Source organism: Mytilus trossulus, chromosome 11 (genome assembly GCF_036588685.1).
Source record: "Mytilus trossulus isolate FHL-02 chromosome 11, PNRI_Mtr1.1.1.hap1, whole genome shotgun sequence".
NCBI lineage: Eukaryota > Metazoa > Mollusca > Bivalvia > Mytilida > Mytilidae > Mytilus > Mytilus trossulus.
In genome coordinates this window covers 66348773-66362255 of record NC_086383.1, presented here as the reverse complement: position 1 = coordinate 66362255, position 13483 = coordinate 66348773, and the positions used below count along the sequence as shown (strand labels likewise).

General features: G+C 31.8%; 1 protein-coding gene across 1 annotated transcript; it reads right to left on the bottom strand.

Moving 5' to 3' along the window:
* Positions 1–2922: 2922 nt before the first annotated feature.
* On the bottom strand, positions 2923–13263 carry LOC134690250 (trans-1,2-dihydrobenzene-1,2-diol dehydrogenase-like). Its single transcript, XM_063550227.1, has 7 exons — positions 13174–13263; positions 12513–12624; positions 11620–11783; positions 9941–10199; positions 5041–5168; positions 3550–3700; positions 2923–3042 (listed from the first exon to the last, which is right to left on the bottom strand). Exons 1-7 carry the CDS (start codon positions 13261–13263, stop codon positions 2927–2929), a joined length of 1020 nt encoding a protein of 339 aa, XP_063406297.1. The 3' UTR covers positions 2923–2926.
* Positions 13264–13483: the final 220 nt, after the last annotated feature.

Here is a 13483-nt window from a genome sequence, read left to right as displayed (position 1 = left end):
ACATTCAATAAATATTTAATAAAATAGTTGCTATGGTATATAAGCTATGCTTACAAGTTGTCTCGATTTAATGATATTGCAAAGTGATATTATTCATTGTTGCATACGTGAAATCAGAACTGATGACACTCATTAAACTGAGATAAACAGATAAATAAAATCATCATAGAAACCAGGATTTAAATTTTGTATTTACGCCAGACGTAAAATGACTCACCAGTGACACGCGAACACAAAACATTAAAAAAAGTCAAATAAATTAAGAAGTAAAAGTTTTGCCAAATACAGCTAAGGTAATATATTCCTGAAGTAGAAAAGTCTTAGTATTTGAACAATTCGAAAGTTTTATAACATGTTAATTTATAAATATGACCATATCAATGATAAATGATCATCGAAGACGTTATTTGGGCAAAACTCATATCACTTGATATAACGAAAACGGCTACGTAAAAAGGTAAAAAAAAAACCTTTGCATTGTAGAATTCAAAAGAGGGACGAAAGACATCAAAGGGACAGTCAAACTCATAAATCGAAAATAAACTGACAACGCCATGGCTAAAAATGAAAAAGACAAAAAGACAAACAGACAAACAGTTGTACACACGACACATGATAGAAATCTGAAGAATAAACAACACGAACCCCACCAAAAACTCTATCGAAATTTTAAAACTAGCATAATTATTTTCGATTTTTTTTTCAAACACTTCAGTAAATAATCAGACATATCAACAATGGAAATCTGGCTCTCATCGAACTTAGCCATATTTTTCTGTTAGCATTTAAAGGTACATTGTGAAACAATTCAGATTTCTTTAATGATTTTAAAACAGGGTAACATCTACTGTCAGGTTTAAGATTAAGGTAATAATATATTTTTTTATTTTTTTTTTAGATTTAATATTTTAGTTTAAATCAGCAATGCCCGAATCCATGTAATCAAACCAACATTCGGTCATTCGAAATATGTCTTGATTTAGATAACAGTTGCACTATTTGATTAGACATTTTTATTCGTAATTAAAGTAATTATACGAAAAAAACGAAAATTAATATCCAACGAATAAGACTTGGAACAGGATGTTTAAAAAAAAGTGAATTGAACCTGGTTTTATCAATCGGAGAACTGCTATCAAATTCCGTATTTTTTTTTTCATCTTAAAAATTCTATTTTTATTATCATTTATTGACAATAGTCACTTTTTCTACGTCAAGTTATGAATGCCCACGACATGATTATCTATAAACTGGTACAGAACTTTGTACAAGACAGAGAACACGTGTCGTCTTATATGCAATATTTTTGTTTAATTTGTTTTCGTTCCTTAAACAATGAGTAAATCGTCTTGTAAAATATAGTTGTGTCAGCATCTTTGTAGAAAACAAGTGTGGCAGCTGACTTCATACATCAGCATAATAAGGAGAGGGGATATCAAAAAGTAGTACATTCCTATCTGTGACTTTTGATATTGTAAATAGCTGTATATACATTATGTATAATATTTACATACTTTCGTATGCTTCTATGTCTATGCTTCTAGTCTCATATGATTTTTAGTTGTCGTTCAGATCTACGTTTTGGAGTTAAGTATTATACTTCAACTTAATACTTGTTTGGCTTTGTCACTTTGCTATCTCAGCATCACAGATGGGTCTTATGTAGACGAAACGTTCTTCTAGTGTATCAAATTATATCAAATTATAAAACTGATACCATTAACAATTGGATAAACGTCAAAGGCAAAATGTGTATTGTCATGGTTTTTATACTTATCTGTGTTAAGATATAGAAAAGAGAGGGACGAAAGACCTTACTCATAAATATAAAACAAACTGACAACGCCATGGCTAAAAATGAAAAAGACAAACAGACAAACAATAGTACACATGACACAACATAGAAAACCCAAGAATAAATAACACGAACCCCATACATATGCATTCAAAATGTCAATTTATGAAAACGTAATAACTGTTAACAGTTTCCAACCAATGTTCCTATAACAAAACCATTTAAAATAAACTGATTTTGATCGACGTACATTCCTGACATTGTACTATACAATTAAATAAAGGCAACAGTAGTATACCGCTGTTCAAAACTCATAAATCCATGGACAAAAAACAAAATCGGGGTAACAAACCAAAAACGAGCGAAATTAAAATTAAAGCCATTAAATGAAGTCGATACAGGGATTTGTGACCTGCAAGAAGCATGTTGATTGGGGACGAAGTCCGGGGTCGATGTACTCCTTTTAGTCAATATATCCTGTAAGTCTTATTTCATTTATTTTTTTATCGGTGTACATCTTCAAGTATTTTTTTCAAACAAATAAGCATAGACATGAAATTTCTAAAAACTTTAACAAAACCATGAAATTTATTAGATGAGGTCACAAAGTATATCGGCTTTTAGATATATAACTTTTTTTCTTGTCATTTATGTTGACCTTTTTCGTAATATTCTATTGTATTGTATATTCGTGATGTTTCTCTGTACTGTATGTTCTTCCATTCACTTGTATTGAAGTCGTGGCATACAATGTCATTTTAGTGACATATTTAACATTAGCGGCGCCTTTAAAGCGGAAGGTTTAGCATGCCATACAAAGCCAGGTTTATCTTACCTTTTTTTTCTTAAAATGTCCTGTACCAAAACAGGGGTATGGCTATTGTTATCTTATAGTTCGTTTATGTGTGTATTGCATTTTAATGTTTCTGTTGTGACGTGTTGTTCTCCTCTTAATTTTGATACCCCAATTTATTTTTCTGTCTATTGATTTCTGACTTTTGAAATGCGGTATACTACATTTTCTCTTATTCAACATGTATTGATATTACGTACAGGTCCTGGATTTAGCTAAATCATTTCATTTCGATATTTATGTTTATTACTAAGTTATAACATTTATGTCTTTATATTTCAACGTTTATTGGTGTATGAGGTATATGTCGACCAATCTGTTTTGCTTGCTTCATCTATTATGGTATGAACAATTTCTGATTCCTTATGTGTGAAATCAGGGCATTCCAACAAACCTGTAAAGATCACAACACACACGAATAATAAAAGCAGTCAATACGTTGTATAATTTTCGAATACATTACCAATCAAAAGAGCATTTAGGTTTACATTGTTAGATACATCGTCAGATTGAATTCATCCGTGATTTTATATCTGACATTTTGTTCGTGTAACTTAACCTTTAAGTGTTGTATTCGATATTTTTCTATTTCACCTTTTTGAGTTGGATTTGTTCGTTTTATCACTGCCTATGTTTCTATTTCAACGCCAGTATCATTTGCCCTTTGTTAAGAAAATAAAATCATTTTCTCATTTCAGTACCATGAGTCCTTTTATGAATATCAATAGAACCAGGCCTACTCCACCTTTTTCTACATAAGAAATTCCCTGTACAAAGCCAAGAATATGACAGTTGTTATTCGTTTGTTTTCATTGTTATTTGTTAAAACTATCATTCGGTATCATTGTAATTTTATTTTTCATACAGAAAAGAGAAAACAATAGATAATGTTTTTACCCACCATTTTTGATACAGCGACGAACCTCGTCGGCTTCATATCGTAATCCACTCGCATTTATCCAAATGAATGGACAAAATCCAGGAGGTAATTCGTTTCTAAATATCCCAGAAGGTAGAGTTACTTCTTCTGGACAGTAGAAAGGGCTTGCAACCTATAACATAGGGAGATTTCTTTTGAACATTATCTTATCTTTTTAAATTATATAGTTTGTAATTTGCGTCCAAGATATGGAAACTCCAATTTATAAATGATGTAAATCTTATGCTAAAATTCTCTTAAATATTATATATTTAAAAAATAGGAATCTAAACAATATCAATAGAACAACAAAACTTAAGAAGAATCTTAAGAATATTATTCAAATTCTTCATATAGTTTTTTCCTGAATTAAATACTAGAATGCTGTTTTTCAATATAAAAAAGGAGATGTGGTATGAGTTTAAACGAGACAACTCTCCAAAAGACAAAATGACACAGAAATGAACAAATATTGAATTATACAAGGCCCCGAAATGACAAATGTAAAACAATTCAAACGAGAAAATTTACAAATAAGTACAGATCTGAGAGTACTCGCAAGCTATTCAAAGTCACTAACAACTTATGAATAAACATGCACTTACGGGTGTGGGAATTCTTGCTACATTGAAGACCCATTGGTGGCCTTCGGCTATTGTCTACTCTATGGTCGGGTTGTTGTCACTTTGACACATTCCCCATTTCCTTCCTCAATTTTATCTAAGACAAAATTATTAACCAGTACAAATCAAACATGAAATAGGTTTAGCGAAGAGGCGTCAAAACCAGTCAGAGAAAAAAATACCTTGTTCAATGCCAAGATACAGGTACCGACAGATTGTAGATTCATGAATGTGTAAATAACAATAATATTTGGTTTGCTTTCAATTTACTTAATATATACAACTCAGTACAATAGTTGCTCATTGGGACAATAAACTTACTATTCAACTCATAGCCAGTTCATCAGTATAAGATATTAATCAAGTGCTTTATTTTATATTTGTTATCAAGACATGACATCCCCAATCATGCATCATCTGTTTGAACGCATCGTAATCAATCTAATGGAATTCGATGCGACTGTCATACAAGTGAGAGATTTATCTAGCTATGAAATCCGGTGCAATCCACCATTTTCTACATAAGAAAATGTCTGTACCAAGTCAGGGATATGACAGTTGTCATCCATTCGTTTGACGTGTTTGAGCTTTTGATTTTGGCATTTGATTAAGGACTTTCCTTTATGAAATTTCCTCGGACTTCAGTATTTTTGCTATTTTACTTTCTTTTAACCTTAGTTTTCCTTATTGCTGCTGATTTTGTGGGTTTTACTTTGCTATTTGATAGAAACTTTTCGTTAAGAATTTTCCTCGGAGTATTTATCGTTTTTGTTAAAATTTTACTATTTTCGTTATAATTTTCCTTTAAGTTAAACGGAATATTTTTATCATTGATGCTTACAACGATTACCTCAATACTTCCTTTAGTTCCGTTTATAATGGTTGTATTCCTTTCATGACAACATTTTGAGCTGCACATGAGGCATGCATTCTGACCTTTGCTGAAGGTTAAGATTATACATTCATCCACATCATACCCTAAAACACAAATGATTATTACATACGGTCAATTTAAGAAAATAAAAAAATATTGTAAATTTTAGAAAAGATGAACCAAAAGATGTAATTGTCTGAAAGCGGTCTGCCCGATGGGAAATCATCCAATGAAGCAGCTGTATTTTCATTTCGAACAATATGTATGCACTATGAGACACATTGTTGTGTATAACTTTAGAGTTTAACACACTTCAAATTCAAATCTACTACATCTTAAATGACAAATACAAACTTAATAGCATTGTTAGTTAATTTTAAAAACTTTCTTACCATTTGTTTTAATCTTTGATGAGATTATCGTCTGCAAATTCTGACATGAATTTACAACTGCAACCTTAGATTGAAATGTCTAATTTTACGGTTTCCTTGAATTTTAATCATATTACTGCAGGGATAAAAAAATGTTTAAATCGTAGTTCGCATCGCAGCTTTAAATAATATTTCAGTGTTCCAGCTAGGATTTCAAAAGGGCAGGGTGCCAATCCTGCAAAAGGGCATTTAACGCGTGATATGATTATATGAAAAGGGCATGTTTTAATAAAGATATTAATCAAACATTGTGCTTATTCTTTGAAATCACTGTTTTTACAACAACTACATCATTAGCCAATATATAACTCTGTCTTTCTACTTTTAAGGCTGAAAAACTTGTCAAGCAGTGTTACACCAGTTTTTAAATTATTGGTTGACAGTTAAGCGTTAAATGCAGCATGTTTTGAAAGGTATTCTGCTTCATTCTGTTTCTATGATCTGACACACTTTACAATTTTCACCTACCTCTGTTGGGGTAAATGGCAATACAGCACAAAACAGCTGTGCTTAGTAAATGCACAATGTTAGGATATAGCAACAGTAAAAATTTGTATTAAAAATATAGAAAACAGAAAGAGATGAACAAGGCACCCTACTAACACTGCATTTAAGAACCTCTTTAACTTTTCCCATAACTCAAAATACCTAAACATATATATTCTCAAGCAAGAAGTATGTAGACATATTTTAGAATATGTTACTCAATGCTAGGAAAAAATCAGATTGACTTATCTTTCTTAATTCGGGTGTGTTCCTTCTTTGGAGAACTATAAACAGAACGTAAAAAAATGTAAATATGATCTACAAAATGACGGCCGATTTTGTTATTTTCGTATCAAAAATTATGGCAGTCAATGACAAATACGTTTGAATTTGACATTTATTTCACGGAGAACAAGTAAAACGATGTCTTTCACGGGTTGTTCGTGTTGTTAGTTGTTTTCAAATTTCTGTCATAACGTTTTTCTCCAGGAAACTACGGTAAACATTGCAAATTATAAAAAAATTATGCACATTTTCTTCAAAGGTAATTGCCGACTGACTGATTCTATTTAAATGAATTAATGTTGATGAACATAAATGACCCATCCTACAAACGGATTACCTATGACAACAGATTATGACACCAGCTGTAACAGTTGACTAGCTTGGGGTCGTAAACAAAGTCATAAACTTTCCGCCAGGTGATATTTAGTAATAAGCAGATCATATCAATACGAACAAAATAATATACAATCGATCTTAAAAAGGCTGGGCGCCTTAGAAACTGTAAAAAGGGTACAGGGTGGCACTCGGGAAAGGGCGGGCGCTGCGCCCGCTGAAAACGGCCTTGCTGCTTGTTGATAAATTTAGGACTGAACAACATCTATAAGTCTAAAATTACGAGGTCCAATTTGTCAGCCGTCATCACGTAAAAACGACGAATCAACGAATTCAACTTTATATATAACTAATATAGTACAAAGGTGTAGATTAAAAATTACACTACTCCAGGCCCATTTGTTTTCCACGTAATTAATATTGCCAATAATTAAGAAGTTCCGGGTCGAGTCCGATACCGATACCAATAGTATATTCACCTGTTACCTTTTACCTTATCTGTACATTCCGCATCTGACAGGCACACCACCAAACGGTGTATTCATTATTAATATGCTATATACACGAGTCATAATCACGGGGTTGACACTACTAAATTGTCAAATTGTAACCTATTGCAGTATTTTAATCAGTAAAACTTTACAAGATAACAATACGAATACTTAAAATTTGGACTTAAAATAAGGCGTATAGGTACAGTTTTCAATTTGTTAATGGGCATGACGTAAAACAACGAATTAAAGAATTCAAATTTATTTATAACTAATACTAGGACAATGCTGTTGATTAAAAAATACTCTATTCCATGACCTTCTGTTTTCCAAATAACTAATATTACCAATAATTGATTCGACGGGTTAAAACAGAAAGATTTGAAAGCAGAGAAAACTGTGTATCTAATAATCGGCATGACTTTATCAGATGACAATACTACATGTAATACTTAAATAAGCCTTGCGCATAGTTATATATATTCTTTAATTCAGTCACGGACCCGCGATATCACGTGTGTGTTCTAGTACTACTTATTATTACAGTATTAAACTCAACGCCCTACAATTCGTATACAGATATGAGCTACCATACATTCAAAACGCAATTGTTGATGGGAAAATAGTAGTCGTCTGCTTTTTAATAGTGGCGTTAGGTAGTGAACCGTCATTTCGTCGTCATTTCACCATATATTGTCACCTATCATAACTTAAATATCTACTTAATGTGGAATGTGTTTAGTATTGTGTCAATAAAGGCAACAGTAGTATACCGCTGTTCAAAACTCATAAATCCATGGACAAAAAACAAAATCGGGGCAACAAACCAAAACCGAGGGAAACGCATTAAATATAAGAGGAGAACAACGACACAACACCGAAACGCAACAGCACACAGAAACGGACCAAGCAACAGACAATACACCACGAGAATAACAAATATAACATCAAAACAAAATACATGAATATGGGATAGACAAGTACCGTGCCACGTCTTATCTCAAAAATAAGAGAAAACAGAAACGACTCAACGTTAAAATGCAACACACACACAGAAACGAACAATATTATAACAATGGCCATCTTCCTGACTTGGTACAGGACACTTTTAAAGGGGAAATAAAAGTGGTGGGTTAAACCTGGTTTTAAGGCATGCCAAACCTCGCACTTTAATGGCACAGTTAAATATAACATTAAAATGAAAACAAAAAATTACAGGACTACAATACAAATAAAAAGCAGAACATATTAGACAAAGAAAAGCATGATCAATAGATAACAAAAAGCATCAGGTTTAAAATTCAATACGCCAAAAACGCGTCTAGTCCACACGAGACTCACCAGTGACGAAAAAAATACAAAATAGTACAGCACTGAAGATCAAAAGTTGAAAAGGTTTTGCCAAATACGGCATTGTTTGTATGCCCAGGATAAGAACATTCATATTATATAAAACAATTCACACTATTGCAAACAGTTAATTTTAACAAATGAATATGAAAGAGATATACATAATGAAACTGAAGTAAAAACTAATTACAGAAAACTAAACCCGAATACATAACGCCCAGATATACAAGATCGAAAGTGAAAAAAGTACAAAGTTGTACAGCACTGAAGATCAAAAGTTGAAAAGGTTTTACTAAATACGGCATTGTATTATGCCCGGGATAAGAACCCTATTATATAGAACGATTCATGCTATTGCAAACAGTAAATTTTAACAAATGAATGTGAAAGATATATTCATAATGAAACTCAAGTATTAACTTATTACAGAAAACTAAACCCGAATACATGATGCCAAGTTCAATACAGCATAGACACACCAGAATCAGTCCAGGCGTTGACGCAATTAAAAAAATGACGTCACATACGATGGCGAAAAGGCAAACGTTATGCTACATTTGAATTTATAAAATTTAGAAACAGCATGAATAATGTATTTCCTTATATTCGCTTATTAGTTTGAGCGAGATGTAAAGATAAGGATAACAACAACATGAAAAGGGAATAATTTCGTCAGAATGACCTGTACTTGTGTTATTAGCTGCTGTAAATTTGGATTAGATCTTTTTTCGATCAAGTAATAGAAACCAAGACGTTTGAATACTAGAATATTAACAATAACGCATAAAGACCCTAATTGATAATGAATTAAATGATTTTGTAACTATAGTTGTATTTTATAAGAATTACATTGTAGGGTTTATATTAGAGCTAATCATCGCAATGGTTAGCCTTACAGAACGAAGAATACGGAAAGAGAATAATATAGAATATAGAAAATTCAAAAAAATGAAGTAATAATCCACACAAAAAGACACATCGTTTTAACATAATGAAATTTTATGCAACTATCATATAAGTGAGAGATTTCGCTAGCTATAAAACCAGCATTAATCCACCATTTTCTACATAAAAAAAATGCCTATACCGTCGTTTGAAGTTTCTAGGCATTTATGTTTACCATTTAGGTACGGACTTTCTGTTTTCAATTTTCTTTAGAGTTTGGTATGCATGTTATCCTGTTTTTTGCCTCTGCCACCTTATAAAGAACAGTTACAATTCTGGGAATATCAGTGTTTGGTGAAGACATTCATTTCTTAATATAAAAAATCATCATAGTCTACATCGCAATTGGTTGAGGAACTACTTTTATTTTTTTGTAGTTTAGATTTAATAGTAGCGTATAAAATATTTACAAAAAAGAACGGATTTCAGCACTTCAAATTGTATTGCTTGAATCCATTATTTTTGTTTATACATGGATTTATAAATTTTCAACAATACATATTATTTTCAAAAAATTACTTTCAGTTTTATTGAGGCTTTACTGATATATCTTACCATTTTCGATAACTTCTCCGACCGCTGTTATTGATACGGGCAATTCTCCGTAAACCATAAGAGCAAACTGCACAGTATAAATACCAGCTTCAAGCAAAAAACCTCCAGATTCGATCGGGTATTTCTCATTGGCAGCTAAATCAGCAAAATTAACAGAAGTACAAAATCGAACTGACACCATTTGTGGATCACCAATTATACCGGATTTTAATTCTTCTCTTATTTTCTTGTAAGTGGGAAAACACCGAACCCAGAGACCCTAAACAATAAAAACGAATCCGTTAATCTTAAAACGAGAACTCGATTTTTTTTTCAAAATTGATGTTTTTCTTAAAAGTTATTTAACATTTTACAGCGGTTTCATACTTTTACCTTAGTTTAAACCTATTTATTTACTTTTCACCTTAATAATTCATCCGTTATTTTCATTAATTAGTATGTGTTTGCATTGAATCACAGATCAAATTTATTCGTTCATCGTGTGATACATTTTGTAATTTAAGTTACTACTTTTTTTTATTTACTTTGAGCCTTTCAATTGATATTTTATAGTGTGTCTTCCTTTGTTGTGATGTTTAGCTATTGTTTCAGAAAATAGAGAAGGTTTGGTATAAATAAAACATTTAATCCCGCTGCAATTGTTTGTACCTAACGTAAGTCAGTAATCTGATGTTCAGTGTTTGTCGTCTGTTTATATGGTTTTTAATTGTTTCTAGTTTCTCTGTTTTATAAAGATTAGACCGTTGGTTTTCCCTTTGTTTCAATGGTTTTACAGTACTAAGTCGCAGGACCCTTTATAGCTTGCTATTCTGTGTGAGCCAAGGCTCCGTGTTGAAAGCCGTACATTGACCTATAATGGTTTACTTTTATAAATTGTTACTTGGATGGAGAGTTGTCTCATGGGTACTCATACCACATCTTCCTGTATCTAATTAAAAGGCTGTCCATTTAAATAGCAGGCAAATCCTATGATATGGGTGGCACAACATATTTTTCCCACTGAATTTTTGGGTCCAATGCAATGTTTATATCATACAAAGGATATATATGTCAAAGATACTTTTGAATCAACAGTGGATGGCTCAGAAAATTTTAAAGTTCAATAACAACGCAACAAAAGTGTGTACAACATGAAGAGTTATCTCCCCTTTCAATGAATTTCAGTGCTTTTTATTTTTTGATTTTGCCATGTGATTATGGACTTTCCTAATTGATTTTCCTCTGAGTTCAGTATTTTTGTGATTTTACTTTTTTCTATGTATTTTTTTCCTCTATATTTGTTCAGTTAATAAAAAAAACTAAATTTTCTTTGAGAAGGAATAAATTTGTCATATGAAATAGATGAAAAAATTTTGAAAACAAAATATGTCATGTGCCACCGACTGCCTGTTTTTTCAATGGCCACCCTCTTAAAGCGATAGATGGTTCTGAGTTAGAAAAATAGTAACTTGATGTGTGTAGTTAAGACATTATAACAACAAAAGGGCCGACTACTTTCTAACCAACTTTACGACAACAACTATATGTTTAAGTTTTCCAAACACAACATGGTAACACGCTGAGCATGCGAGGGCTACGTATTCTGTCAAGGTCGTTAAATACACACTTACGCCCGTACATTTACTACATTAAAACATGTATCCTTTCCAGCAAATCTCTAATGTGATAGTAATATATACCTCCATAAAGAACAAATTCTTCTCCTTTGCAAGTTTGTTCACCATTTTTACCTCATCTGCTGATATTGAACATGGTTTTTCACATAATACATGTTTCCCGCCTTTCAACATTATTACATACAGTCTGATATGTTCTGTGCATACTGAACCGATGTAAACGACATCTAAAGATAGATGATAATGAAGTCAGATCGAACATTATCAGTTAAAAAAAAAAAGATATTTGGTTTAACAGAGAAGCACGGAATATAAATTGTTTAGTTTCGTTCATTCATTTGAAGTGTTGAATTACTAAAATCACTTTGTTAACATGATTGTGTTCTATAAGTATTGAATTGTATATTTGATGCGTTTCCCTCAGTTTTAGTTTGTAACCCGGAATTTTTTCTTCAATCGATTAATGAGTTTCGAACAGCGGGATACTACTGTTGCCTTTATTTCTTTATGGCAAATATGTAATGAAGGTTTTGGTGAGGGTTACGAATAGAGAATGAGAGAACATGAAAAAACAATATCGAAGATAGAAACATTTCATAAAGAAATTAGAATCAGAGACATTAAGATAACCGCTTAAAGAAAATATAGAGATGAAGACAACCTCATCAACCCCACCAAGACCCTTAATTCTCCGATTCAAAATCTAATACATCCTGGTTAATATTTCCAAAAGCGTACATCAAAACATTATGATTGGTTTACAACGTGATAAACAATTGAGATGCAACCAATGACGTAACATTATTTTCATTTAGATACACAAACAATGAGATTACCAATAGTTTTTTAGATTCTGAAAAGGCAAATTATTCATGGAAAATCAGTGTTTGCTGAAGACAAACATTTCTTTTAGAAGTATTCTAATTCTGCTAAAAAAAATATGACATAACTGGTACCTATTTCTGGATCGTTTGCAAATTTTTCGTAGGAATCATACGTCTTTGGAATTTCGAATTTAGAAGCAAACTTCTTTGCGCTATCCATAGACCTAGAAACAACCGCAACAATCTGAAAAATGAAAGATAAATGATAAAACATTATCCGACGCATGATAAATGAAGCTGGTTTAAATATTGTCTTTCCTATTCGACGTATTTTGTATCGTCCATTACGGTTTAAATTTCACCTTCGAACTAACACTGATTAATTGTATGAGAGATGCCGGTCATTTGAAGTCATTGCATATGTCAGCGAAAGTACGGGATTACAACAATACAATATCATTACATTTCCCCGATTTAGATAAAATATCGGATTTTCTTTATAAGTTTTTTTTTCATGATTTTGTTCTAAAACGTTGTAATTTTTGGTGTTTAGAAATGGAAAACAAAGAAAATGATAACGACTCACTGACGCTCGAATCCAAAAAAGTAAAAATAGCCAATTAAAGTACCAAATGGAAGAGCATTCAGGACCAAAGTTCCTAAAAGTTTGCCAAATACAGCTAGGGTTATCTATTCCTGAGGTAGAAAATCCTTAGTATTTCAAAAATTCAAAATTGTTTAAACCAAGCAATAAAATACCCGATGCATTCTAAATTGATTAGTTTATTCTCACCTGATGATCTTGTGCAGACATAGACTTCAGACAAGAACAGAAGTCGTTACAAATCTTCCCTGTGCTGCATATACCCCAGTTAAGCGCCATTATGAGCTTGATCTTTTTTCTGTTTAAATAATAATAAATTCATTTTTAAATATTCAATTCCAAGTGAATTATTTTCTTTGCTTGGTGGAACATTTGGTATGTGTTAGTTCGAATATACTTTATTTCAAAATATATAAGTCAACAAAAATAACGATACACAAGTGTGAAGTTCAATTTATAATGAAGTATGATGAATACGAAAATTTTAAAATTAATACCA